At 46.8% G+C, this 12475-nt stretch overlaps 2 protein-coding genes and 2 non-coding genes across 7 annotated transcripts; all 4 read right to left on the bottom strand.

Annotated features, from left to right (window-relative positions):
- Window positions 1-165: 165 nt before the first annotated feature.
- Window positions 166-279, bottom strand: LOC114437891 (U5 spliceosomal RNA). The gene has a single exon (XR_003670944.1). It is a non-coding gene; the product is annotated as a U5 spliceosomal RNA (small nuclear RNA).
- Window positions 280-1010: 731 nt separating this feature from the next.
- Window positions 1011-1124, bottom strand: LOC114437890 (U5 spliceosomal RNA). Its single transcript, XR_003670943.1, has one exon. It is a non-coding gene; the product is annotated as a U5 spliceosomal RNA (small nuclear RNA).
- Window positions 1125-1761: 637 nt separating this feature from the next.
- Window positions 1762-7683, bottom strand: LOC114437684 (alpha-N-acetylgalactosaminide alpha-2,6-sialyltransferase 1-like). The gene is made up of 9 exons (XM_028408520.1): window positions 7532-7683; window positions 7228-7453; window positions 6901-7051; window positions 4852-5014; window positions 3209-3347; window positions 3001-3104; window positions 2586-2669; window positions 2412-2511; window positions 1762-2204 (listed from the first exon to the last, which is right to left on the bottom strand). The coding sequence occupies exons 1-9, from the start codon at window positions 7630-7632 to the stop codon at window positions 2010-2012; spliced, it is 1263 nt and encodes a 420-aa protein (XP_028264321.1). The 5' UTR covers window positions 7633-7683; the 3' UTR covers window positions 1762-2009.
- Window positions 7684-8469: 786 nt separating this feature from the next.
- On the bottom strand, window positions 8470-12306 carry mxra7 (matrix-remodelling associated 7). 4 transcript variants are annotated; one of them, XM_028408527.1, is made up of 5 exons: window positions 11870-12306; window positions 10989-11072; window positions 10868-10901; window positions 10672-10774; window positions 8470-8709 (listed from the first exon to the last, which is right to left on the bottom strand). In XM_028408527.1, exons 1-5 carry the CDS (start codon window positions 12146-12148, stop codon window positions 8595-8597), a joined length of 615 nt encoding a protein of 204 aa, XP_028264328.1. In that variant the 5' UTR covers window positions 12149-12306; the 3' UTR covers window positions 8470-8594. The 4 variants fall into 4 exon arrangements, with proteins under 4 accessions (XP_028264328.1, XP_028264326.1, XP_028264329.1 ...); XM_028408526.1 differs by adding an exon at window positions 9747-9793 and having other exon boundaries at window positions 8586-8709; window positions 10868-11072; window positions 11870-12304; XM_028408525.1 differs by having other exon boundaries at window positions 10868-11072; window positions 11870-12303.
- Between the last annotated feature and the right edge of the window lie 169 nt (window positions 12307-12475).

The raw sequence follows: 12475 nt of genomic DNA, 5'->3' as shown, positions 1-12475 counted from the left end.
GAGTGATTCAGGGGGCTTCATTCGGCATCACTCAGCTCCAAGAGACAAAGTTCTACAGCACAGACCTGGAGTCTGTGTCATCAACACCGCCAGTAATAACACATCCAACTATTGATGATCATCATCTATTGATTATATATCAGTTATTTTTGTACATGCGCAGAAAGCCCCGCGTTAGCAGGGCATCAAAAAATTAGGTCATACTCTTGTTGTTCCTCTCCACGGAAATCTTTAGTAAAAGGCGAAAGATTTATACGATCTGAAGAGAAACAAGAGTGAACTACAGAGAGCTGCGCGGCGCAGAGAGGCCGTCAGCGGCGACCCCGCTCTGAGTGACGGTTCACTGGAAACATCCAGGTGAAGGACGCACAGGGAGCCTCTCAGCGGCAGCTGCTCTCCTGTTTACCCCCGAGGGTTGAATCTGTTACAGACACTGTCCCATCCAAGAAGTCAAAGGTGACACAGAGTTAAAATATAAAAGGCTGCAATGACTTCCTGTGTCTCTCAGTGGTGCATTGTGGGAGTTGGAGTCTGTAGCTGGTCCGCACGTTGTGGAGCGGGTGAGAGGGACAGTCCAGTATCGTCTTTTATTTTGGACAACATCCTCCTCTCACACACCTCTGTCAGAGAGTCCAGGTCCTCTCCAACAACATGGCCGACCTCAGAACCTGCTGCCCCAGCAGAGACCAGCAGACATGATGCCACCACAGACCCAAGAGAACATCCTCAGCACCGTCCTGAAGGACCTCAGCGGCCTCAGAAAGTAGAGCCGAGTCTGGCTCGTCCAGTCCGGTTTACACACAAACACATGTACCCCTCCACCACCTCCACCCTGACCCTCTTGGTGTTGATGCGGGTCCCTGTGTCTTTGTCACCTTGAGCTCCACGTGGCAAACGGATCCACCACAGACCTGGACTCTGTCATCAACACCATCAGTAATAACACATCCAACCACTGCTGATCATCATCTATTGATTATGTATCAGTTTTTTTTTGTACATGCGCAGAAAGCCCCGCGTTAGCAGGGCATCAAAAAATTGGGTCATACTCTTGTTGTTCCTCTCCACGGAAATCTTTAGTAAAAGGCGAAAGATTTATACGATCTGAAGAGAAACAAGAGTGAACTACTGAGAGCTGCGCGGCGCAGAGACGCCATCAGCGGCGACCCCGCTCTGAGTGACGGTTCGATAACGATATGAAATAAAATAAAGAAAGACTCAAAGTCACACAGTGTGGATAAGAAACAACAAACAACACAGATGCACACGGGGAGTGGAACTCCAGCGTGTTAAAATAGTCTATTTAGCGTTAATTCGCCCTCCGCTGAAAGGCGCAGTGCATGCTGGGAATCTCTCTTCCGGTTTCTGATTCAACAGCGAACAAAACATAACGTTCTCGATTTAAAAATAGAAATGTTACAGAAATATCCGCCCCTGCTTCACACACAGAGAGAGAGAGGGAGACAGAGAGGACTCTGGTGACATTAACTCCCATCCTAGCTTTAAAGGCGTATTAATTTATTCGTATTTGTATTCACCAAACCCGGAAGTGATATGGCGCGTTAACACTTCCGGTTTGTTGACGATTTGATTTGTTTTTCTTTTATTTTGAGAAAGGATTTAAATAAAAAAATATGTTTTAAAAATACATACGACATTTGACTGACAGTGATTTTTTTTTTAAAAACTGATATTAAAATAAATACAAATGCTGCAATAAAACATCCAAAACATTGAATAAGACAAAGGACATCAGTCAAAGAATGCTGTTCCATCTTCCAAACAACCTCTTTCCTTAAATATACTTTTCACAATATTACTGCAACATTTAATACGTTTCAAACAGCAGAGAGTTCTTGACTAGTTTGTCTCTGTATGGGCTACTTCCTGTTGACGTCATCTTTGATCACACGACACCCGTATAACCAAACTTCATTTTTAAAGTTAAAGAAGAGATAAGTGAAGCTCAGCTGTCCGACACCAGTCTGTAACACTTGAAGAAGCTACATTCAGAGCTTGGGCTCCTCTGACCCGGTCCTTTGATAAAGCCAGATGATGTCGCTGTCGTGGAGGTCCTTCCAGACCTTCTTCTCCAGCCCGTAGTCGTGGTTAAGGTAGAAAATGACGCTAGTTTTAGCATTTCTCTCAAAGTAGTAGTTGGAGTATTTCTGGTGGTCGTCGGTCAGGAATCCGTACGCGCTCACCTGAGGACGACAGAGAAGGTGGTTACCGGGTCGTTTCCTGTCAGAACCACGCACACTGTATAACAAATGGACACCATGACAGCTCCCTAAGAGAGAGAGTGGCTGATGTATTGTAGTGTATTTTGGGCTTTATGTGTACAATGGGTGGAGAAGAAACAGTGTGTGATCCATCAGTTGCACAATCGTTGTGTATTGACATGTACTGACTGTGTCACAGGTGTGCAGTGCCAAAAAGAGAGTGAACGCCCCGTTGCTCGGCCTGACTACGTGCCAGTCTGAAGTGTCCAAATAAGATGACGTTAAGAACCTGAGGAGAACAAACACATCAACATGTCAGAGGGACATATTTAACCCCTGATGTGTTAGCTGGTGAATCCCCACCTGTTCCGCACGTATCGCAGAAAGTCCTGGTGCAGGACGTAGAAGCGGCTCTCGTTGTACTGGCCGGAGTAGTAAGTCCTCGGCCTGGAGGGCGAAGACACGAAAACAGCGACAACAGAGTCAAATGTCCTTATTGTCACTCAGACAACCAGACAATAGAGCTGTGTAAACTGTCCCTCTGCCTGGGAACACCTGATACGTGTTGTGATTTCCTTCACAGCATTTAATGAAAAGAGCTCATTGTTCACCGCAGCATGGAATCCTGAGACAATCCTGAAACTCAAGATAATCTTACATGTCTGTGACAGATGACAGCCTGCAGATCAAACTTCAAAACCTTCTTAATCAATACACACGAACCTGGTTCATGTTCATAAAAATATTTAACACATGATTATTCATCTGTGACATTCACCATATATTCTTGTAGGGGTCTGAGGAGATCCTTTCCCCTTTGAGAAGACTGTTGAGCCAGAGGAAATCCCTCATCCCCTCAGGTATCATCACATACTTTATACCCTGCCAGGAGGAAGAGGAGGAGGAGGAGGAAGAGGATGTCACCTGTAGTCTGTTGCTGATATAAATAATATAATAATAATATTGAAACTTTGATTTGTTGGTACCTCATCGTGTGGGGCGGACTGGTATCCATGCTTGTAGAACATATTAACCGACGCCGTGATGGAGTGCGCCGTGTGAATGTACACGGACGTCGTGTTTCCCACGTCCTCCTCGTAGCCCTTCGTGACGGCTCCGTTCATCCTGTCACACACGCAAATCAAGATTTTCATCAAAGTATCTACAGCAACTACGATCTCAGGAGTCATTTTTCACTTCCTTGTTGTGACACATTCCACAAGCTACATCAGGGTCCTGTCAACCTGCCTGCTCTGTGTTGCTAGACGACACGGCGAGGAGGATTTTTGGATAAGTTGCCGCACCGACACGGTCTGAGAATGTTTCTGTAGAACTATTCTACACATTCAAATATTTTTACATATTCAAATAAACCCAGAGGGTCAAACTGTGGGCTCTGTTGCCTCCATGTTTATCAGCGTCACGGCCAGGTAACCTCCACCTGAGGCCCTGAAGCTGGCCTTCATCACTCAGCAACAGATCATTAAAGTGCAGAACACTGCAGTTCCTCCAGCGTCCACTCGGGGCTTCAGAAGCAATTCCCAAAGTTCCCAAATTCCCACAGGATTATGAGTTGTAACGTCCAAATATCTACAGATTGCTAGAAAAAGACGTCTGCATGCTAACCTTCCATTAGCTGCTGGAAGCTGCTGCTTGTTACACAAACAGCTAAAAACTGACATGGAAACAGTGAGTCAGTCATGTGCTCATATCAAGTTTACTCATTTGACCAGTTTGGCAGATTAGGTGTTTAAAAATATCCTCCAGGTTTAAACTGAAAACATTCCTCACAGTCCTATAAACAAACTGACCCTTTTGTTGCTTTGAGGTGAGTTGTTGTGATGGATGAAGGAGGAGCGTCAGATTACGTCTGAACATGCAGCTCTGGACGTAACAGAAGGAATGAGTCCTGTTTTTAAATCATGCATGATCGAGATCCTTATCTGATGGACCTGGACTGGAATTTGATTGGAGAGATGGAAACTCTGACTGCTGCAGCCTGATTGTGAAATCTTAGAAAGTACAGGTGTATAAATAGGTGTTCTAGGACCTTCTGAACAGAGAGGACAGATGGTTAGATCAGTGACATCATCAGTTTAATTTTGTCCCGGATCACCGTCAATCAAAACAGCCCTGATGCTAAGCTTGGTCGCTAATGTTACAAACACAGTTTGATCTGGTTCCTAAACCGGCTGCATCGCCCCTAGCTAGCATGGCTCCTCTGTCTGCTTCGCTGCTTGCACTGCTCCCACCGTGTTGCTGCTGTGTGCCACCTGTTCCCCGTGTGTGTTCTGTTCCCTGCTCTCCTGTGGATTAGCTCTGCGTATGTTTGGCTTGTTTCTATAGTTCTTATGATCAATTTTCCACGTTGCTACATTACGTAGCGAGTGGTGTCTCTTCATTAGCAGATGAGCTAACATCATGAAGGAACTTGTGATGTTTTTGAAGAGCACCAAGTACACGGTCACAAATTAAAATAGACACCAGACTGTAAACATCTGTGAGGATGGAGCCAGGCCCTAGAGGCTGTGGAGTGGTCCACAAACACTGAGGCTGTTTACAAGAAAGACATGAGCAGACTGTACTTCCTGAGGAGACTCAGCACAGGATTGATTTTTCTTTCTCTCACCGGAAAACGTAATCGTGAGCGTCGATCTCGGCGCCTTTTTTGGAGCCGTAGAGGATCCCGGACGTGCCCACCACAGCGCAGCGGATGCAGCCGTCTCCGCCCGGCTTCGGAAGGAGCAGCTGCTCTGTTGGCTTTGGAATCATCTTCATTACAGGCATGACGTCTGCAAACAGAGGGACATGTGGGTTGGTTTGTTTTGCGGCTGCAGTGTGGACAGAGTGTGGTCCTGATGCTAACGTTAGCTTTGTGTCAGCTGAACTCTTAATTAAAAAGGCTTTAAATTACAGACAAACACGATAAGCCTCTCAGACTGAGACGTACGGTGAAGCTGGAGGAGGCCAACGTGGCAAACATTTACATTAACATGACTGACAGTATGTATAAGTTTACGTTACGAGTCACTGAATACCTTTTCAATATTTACATTGTACTCACCTCGCCTAAACCAAACAAAGGTCACGGCACTCCATCAACATGTTGACGCACCCACTCCATCTTATCACAGACTTAAGAGCTTAGGCTGCTGGACTTTCTCATCATATCCTGTCAACTGCTAGCTGCTAGCTGCTAGCTCCCAATGAAGTTTCATATTAACCCCTTGTGCAACGTTTGTAAACACTACCCTGTTTAAAAAAAATATATCATATCATATATTAAACCACCAACAATCAAAAATGCATGATTCTGCAGTGCCATGGCTGTGCAGTCAAAAAAAATGTGGTGGAATGGAAGTCAATGGGACAAAAAACGTCCACGAACAACACGTAAGGAAAACCCGAAATCCAGTGCTGTGCAAAAACTAGTAATGCATTAAAGTCAATGTTGTTACTAATGTTTGACATGACCAAGACTGTAATAAAGGGTTAAAAAAATTCAGTCCACATTTACTTTTTTCTATTCAAAATGAGCCGTTTTGTGTGTTTTTTTCAATTTATCAGCCCCACCACTGATTAAATTGGTAATTAAAGGGTTAACCCTTTGAATAAAGTTAATAAACTGAAGTTAAGTAAAAGGTGTATGTATGGGGACAGCAGTGGCGCAGTGGTATAGCAGGGTTGTCCAATAACTGGAAAGTTGGTGGTTCCCTAGTCACTGTTGTGTGTTCTTGGGCAAGACACTTCACACCCTAGCCTGTGGCGTGCCTTGCTAGTCATTGTATGACACTGCTTGGCAGCAGCCGTAACGAATTTCCCTCTGGGATTACTAAAGTATCTAAAATAAAAAATATAATAAAAAATGTAATAATATTAAATATAAAAATATTTATTGGATATATTCAAAACGACGTTTTTGTCCCACAACACAAACGGGTGTAAAAATTGCCCACAGTGTATTAATGACCTATGAAAAATTTAAAAAAAAATCTAAAATTAAGCTTATTCACCAAAAAGTATTCAATTTCCTGGCATATAGTGAAAGTTATGGCCAAATAAATAGACAAAAATGTCCCAAACAGAGCAAAAGGGATGGATGACGGTTAACAAAGGGTAATAAAAGCACTGAGGCTGAGACTAGTTTGCTTGGTAATGCTATCATTAGCTAAATACTGAGCAATACTGATCACGGCTAGCTCGCTAAACGTTGCCTCTCGGGGTGGAAATAAGTTAGCGAGCTTAACATTTCACCAGATATCATGATCCATGATATGAATAATGTGTTGCTGCTTACTTGACAACAAATGATGTCACGTTTATGTGTCTGATGATATATTTAGCTCAGCTACACTGGAGGTGTTTTTCCCATTCAGGTCAATAGTGCTTTCTTATCATTTAATGACTGAAGACGTGTCCAAGCAGCAGAATGTTTTTTTTTTTTAGATATTTTCTAATTTAAATCAAATCATTGCTGAGCCTGGACACAGTGCAGAGACTGGGTGCAGTTCACATCACGGACAGATGTGTAATAACACACGCTGTAATATGTTTGTAACATTTTCTGCTGAACCACTGAAGAACATTCCCATGGAGAGGTGTGCCAGAATGAGACAATGAGGGTTTGCTGGCAAGGAGGAAGAGTAAACAGTAAAACTCTGCTCACTGACTCACCCACCATCATATTTCAACTCCATGAAACCGAAGGGGTTGTTGAAGTGTGACAGGCGGTTCCACTCGCTCATGTTCATGTTGTCTTTGTGCAGGAAGAGACGGATGTTTGGGAGGAAAGCTTTGGAGAAGCGCTGGCGCACAGAGTGTGGACACATCTGAGGAGATGATTCAGGAGATTAAGCTGCTGATGATACGCTGACATGCTGAGATAAGACCCAGTCACAGGTCGAAACAATAAAAAACCACAGAAATGTCTGTGAGCAGACTTAAGCTCCCTCCACCCTTCAATGTATTCAGCACCTTGTTGCAGCACGCTCTCTGTGGGGCTTACTGTGGGTCTGGGTGGGGTGTCCTGGTTGTAAACATCTTCAAAATCCCACTGAGGAAGCTTCTGGAAGGAGTTCATGAGGAGGACGGGCATCGGCGTCTCAGGACGGGTCGTCTCCGTGGTGGTGGTGGTGGTGGTGGTAGTGGTGGTGTTGGTGGTGGGAGGCGGCAGGGTCGACTCTTCAATCGTCATCCTCACTGACCTGCTTCTTCCTGTGACAAACTTCAAGCTGAAGAGTGGGTGAAAGGTGAAAGGATGAGTGGGAATCCAGCCGAGGAGTCCTTCAAAATAAAAAATAAAAACCAACCTGAAGCTTTGTGTCAGAGTGTCCTGGGACAGCAGCACCAGCCAGATGCCGACGGACAGGACGCAGACCAGAGGGAAGATCCTGCTGGCTTGGAGGGCCATGGCTGACTGTTTACTCTGCTCACATGTGGAAGAGTTGGCTGCTCTGTGTGTGACGGTGTGATGGGCAGGGCTTTGAATCAATTCCACTCACTGCTTCAGCCGAGGCAGGAAGCAGCTCAGGTGAGAGGAGCTGCTGCTCTAACATGCTGCTCCACCCTCCCTGCTCCTCAGTGTCACGACTCCTCCTGCCAGCTGAGTGGAGGAAAAGCGTCCTCAGAGGGTTAACTACCTGAAGAGACAATCAACACCTGCTGCAGCGCCTCAGGACACACACACACACACCTAATGTGAAAATAACAGGGCAGCGGGGGGAGAGGTGGGACCAGGTGGGCACCACTGCACAGTCAGACCAGTCACTGCACAGTCGGACCGGACCAGTCACTGCACAGTCGGACCAGTCACTGCACAGACGGACCAGTCACTGCACAGACGGACCAGTCACTGCACAGACGGACCAGTCACTGCACGGCCATGTGAGGACAGGAAGCTGCTGATCAGCCCCAGCATGGCCAGGAAGTGACTCCTCTGAGAGAACCAGGTGAGAACAGCTCATACGTTACCTGCCTGCTCTGCTCACAGACAGTTAAAGTCTGCCATGGAGTGTAGCCTGCAATGATAAGAGCAGGTACAGGAGAAACATCAGCGACCTCTGTGAGCCTTCATCCGCCTGCTAATACCTGGCAGGGGCTCAATCTGGCCGAGCAGAGGGAGGATCCCAGAGAGCTGCTGCTGTGTGTGTCTGTGTGTGTGATGTGCAGGGCTTCAAATCAATTAGACACTCAGAGCGTCACAAAGCTTTATTACACAACAAAGGAGAAGGTCTGCACACTCTGCATGTTGAAGATAAATTACATTTCTTTAATAAAAAAAAGTCATAAATGAACATTTCTATCAGAGGTCCCTTTAAGGTGGATTTAATTAGAGGCGGAGGTCCTTCAGCGCCGCTCACAGCCTCCTCCTCCTCAGATGGAGTAGAGCTGGAGCTGCTCCTCCATGTCTCCCTCCGTCACATCCCCAAACGTCTCCTTGTTTTCCTTCAGCAGCTGGAAGATGGCGGCCAGCTGCTCACACTGCACCCTGAGGAGAGAGAGGCGGGGGAGAGAGAGAGAGAGAGAGAGAGAGAGAGAGAGAGAGCGTCACTGTCTGCACACAAACTTTATTTAAACACATTAAGCTCACAACATTCACACAAAATTAGGATCCGGACTCCTGACGGTCGCATGAAGGAAGCGATAACTTCTATGGCTGAGAACTTAAGACCATGTGGGCGTGCTAAAAAAAAACTGCAGTTCACCCTGCAGCCTCTAGGGGCTGCTCCAGAAAAGAGTCAGTCCTCATAGACGGCCATGTTAACATGTGTTTAAAGCAGAAATAAACAAGTCTACAGCCTGGTACAAGGCAGTGTGGGTCTCTGGAGTCTGTTTTTGTGATGATGACGATTTTTAATTTAGTTTCACTTCTTTGAATTATTTCTGGACTTAAAGACACATAATTATGCCGTGACCGCTTTGAGTGACAGGCTGCTCCTGTGACTCCACCTCTATTCCTGCATTTACTCAGAGACTCCCACAGACACTCTCAAAACAGGTCTTTAGAAATCTGCGAGTGATGTCACGGACACTTTGTGCATTCTGATGAAATTTGGCTCAAACATTCACTCAAACAATGGGGGGGGGGGGGGGGGGCGAGGCAGGAAGCAGCTCAGGTGAGAGGAGCTGCTGCTCTAACATGCTGCTCCACCCTCCCTGCTCCTCAGTGTCACGACTCCTCCTGGTGGCAGAGCGGAGGAAAAGCATCCTCAGAGGGTTAATCAACACCTGCTGCAGCGCCTCAGGACACACACACACACACCTAATGTGAAAATGACAGGGTAGCGGGGGGAGAGGTGGGACCAGGTGGGACCAGGTGGGCACCACTGCACAGTCAGACCAGTCACTCCACAGTCTGCACAGTCACTGCACAGTCAGACCAGTCACTGCACAGACGGACCAGTCACTGCACAGTCAGACCAGTCACTGCACGGCCATGTGAGGACAGGAAGCTGCTGATCAGCCCCAGCATGGCCAGGAAGTGACTCCTCTGAGAGAACCAGGTGAGAACAGCTCATACGTTACCTGCCTGCTCTGCTCACAGACAGTTAAAGTCTGCCATGGAGTGTAGCCTGCAATGATAAGAGCAGGTACAGGAGAAACATCAGCGACCTCTGTGAGCCTTCATCCGCCTGCTAATACCTGGCAGGGGCTCAATCTGGCCTTACTCAGTCTAGCCTAAAGCTAAGCGCTGATACAGCAGATAAACGTGGAGAGAAGCAGCACACGTGAAGGAAGGTGAAGGAGGGAGGCGACACAGACACGAGGGAACAGCCGACAGCTGAGGGAGGGAGGGGGGGGGCGGACATCAGCCTGTGTTTGTTCTTTAAAGAGCATAAAGTCACTGAGATGAACTCTGCACCATCACACCAGCCTTTAATAAAAACTGCGGCCGGGTTGCCAGGTTGTTGTAAAAATCCTCCTCTATCATGACGCACTGAGGAGTCAGAAGCAGCAGCGATCCCATGATTCATGGAGTTTCAGCAGAGTCTGCAAACAGATGCTTACCCTCCAAGGAGCACACCTTCAGAATAAAGCTGTCAAGGTTGCTAGGCAACGCCTACAGGCAGATTTCTGCAAACGATTCAACTTTTTTCAGGTTTCTTCTCAAGGTTTTTCTCAAACATCTTCAGAAGTTCTTGTTTTTCTTCCTATTCCTCAAACATTTTACATGTTTATTTACTAACGAGTCACTTCTCAGACTTCCCGCCTCTTTTGTCACGTTTTAAATTGTTTACAGCTTCCCTAAACATTTCTCCTTAGTCAGTGTGTAAATATCTGTACTGTACTTTTGAGTTTGGAGGTACGAGCATCTTGAATTCATCTCCTGAGTTGAGAGAAGCTCTGATGATGATGATGATGATGATGGAGGTTTTTCTACAACCTGGCAACCCAAACACCGTCATTGTTGGCGGCTGACCTACAGGCCGCCCGAGCACCTCACACTGACCTCCGCTCCTCCTCCAGCTCCTCTTTGGACATCATCATTTCCAGGTGGTGGGATCGCGCCTTTCCAGGAACGTACTTCAGGGAGTTGTTGGACTCCTGTGTTTCTGTGGGTACAGAGTGAACGCCGGTTAAGTATCTGGCAGGTGTAGGCCAGGGGCAGCTCTCGTGAATGTGAAGGGGGGGTGGGTGGTGCTCACCGTGGATGGCTGGGCTCTCTGTGGCTCCTTCGGTCTGGGGGTGAGAGAAAGCACACTTTAGGAGCTCCGTTTCAGAGAGCCCAATGAAGGACCTGCGGCCTCCCCTCGCCGACCGGTCTACCTCTAAGCTAGATCCAGGCCTGGGAGTGGCCAGGCTGGATGTGGAGGACAGGTCTTCAGGGTGGGGGCGGGGCTGTGCCTCCTCCTGTCAGAGAATTAAGGGGTCAGATGAGGAGCATCGCACCGGCAGGTGTTAAAGTTGAACAGCGTTACCTGTCCTGTCTGCTGAGGCTGCTGCTCCTCTGGGTGCCCTTTCAAAATAAAAGCACTGCATCTGTGGATTAACCCAGGCTGATTAAACAGCCTGATGTTCTATAACCCCGTAAAATGATTTTATTGTATTTTTAATGACTTTAATGTCAGAGAATAAAGATTTATTTTTCTTGTAAAAAAGTTTTTATAAAGAATTTTAACATTTCTCCCCACAAATATGAGCATTATTTATTTTAACGTTTTCTTTCCTTGTAGATTATTATTGTCTGTAGATCTTTAAACCTCAGAATATATGAGAATATCTCATTTTTTGCCTTTTTGACTTTGACAACATTAATTTCTGTATTTATATTATTTTATTGTTATAGTTTAGTGTCAATGTTTTTATGATCTTTTCTTATTTACTGTCACTTACAGTTTTATTTTTTAGCCCACAGATCCCACCACAACACAGCAGTGACAGCAGTCAACAGAGGCGTGAACGTTTAAGCTGCTTAAACAGCTTACAGTCTTTTACTACTTGCTGTTTCTTTAGAATAACATTTAACTTTATTACAGGTGATAATGTTTGAATCTGTAGCGACCTCACAAAGAAACACATGAACAACTGGAGATGTTCTGCAGAAGGCTGGAAGTGATTTATTCTGATGATTAGATCATTATTGATCATTTTAGTCAGCCCACCCGTGTGTGTGTGTGTGTGTGTGTGTGTGATTACAGGCTACTTACCGACTGCACAGACTTCACTACATCCCAGTGGTCGTGGCAGCTCCCGCTGATCTCACACCAGTCGTCCACCGCCTTCTTCTTGCTCTTCTCCGGGACGTGGCCGTTCTGCTTCGCCCCGGACTGATGCGAACCTCCAGCCGAACCTTCGCCCCGCTGTCCGAAGTAACTTCGTGCGCTCGCAAAGTCTGCTGCGGAGGTGGAGCCGCTGAAAAACGACGTCGCGACCACAATGGCAAGAAGCGTGAAGATAATGGCGGATAACACGAAGGTTACGTCCATGCTGCGGCCGTCGCTGTCCGTGTGTGCGCGTTGTTCACCGGAGCAGTCCGCTCTCAGCCATCCCGCCGCCGCTCTAATCCTCACCAAACACCAGCGGTAACGAGCACCGTTTACGGGATGTGAAACAATCTGCTGTCCGAGCAGCACGTCACATCCTGCGGCTCCGCCCCCCTCCGCGGGCCGCTGTCTGCACACCGCGCTGCAACGTGCCCGGTTAATCCCATCAAGGGAAACACACCGGGGGAGTGAAATGGCTTTTGACAGGACCCGTGTCCCGGAGCTGATCAAAGCGCAGCGGTTTACTCACCTGAGGACTACACCTTTATT

This window comes from Parambassis ranga, chromosome 6 (genome assembly GCF_900634625.1).
Source record: "Parambassis ranga chromosome 6, fParRan2.1, whole genome shotgun sequence".
NCBI lineage: Eukaryota > Metazoa > Chordata > Actinopteri > Ambassidae > Parambassis > Parambassis ranga.
Note: the sequence above shows the minus strand (reverse complement) of the source record. Positions and strands in the feature narration are given on the sequence as shown.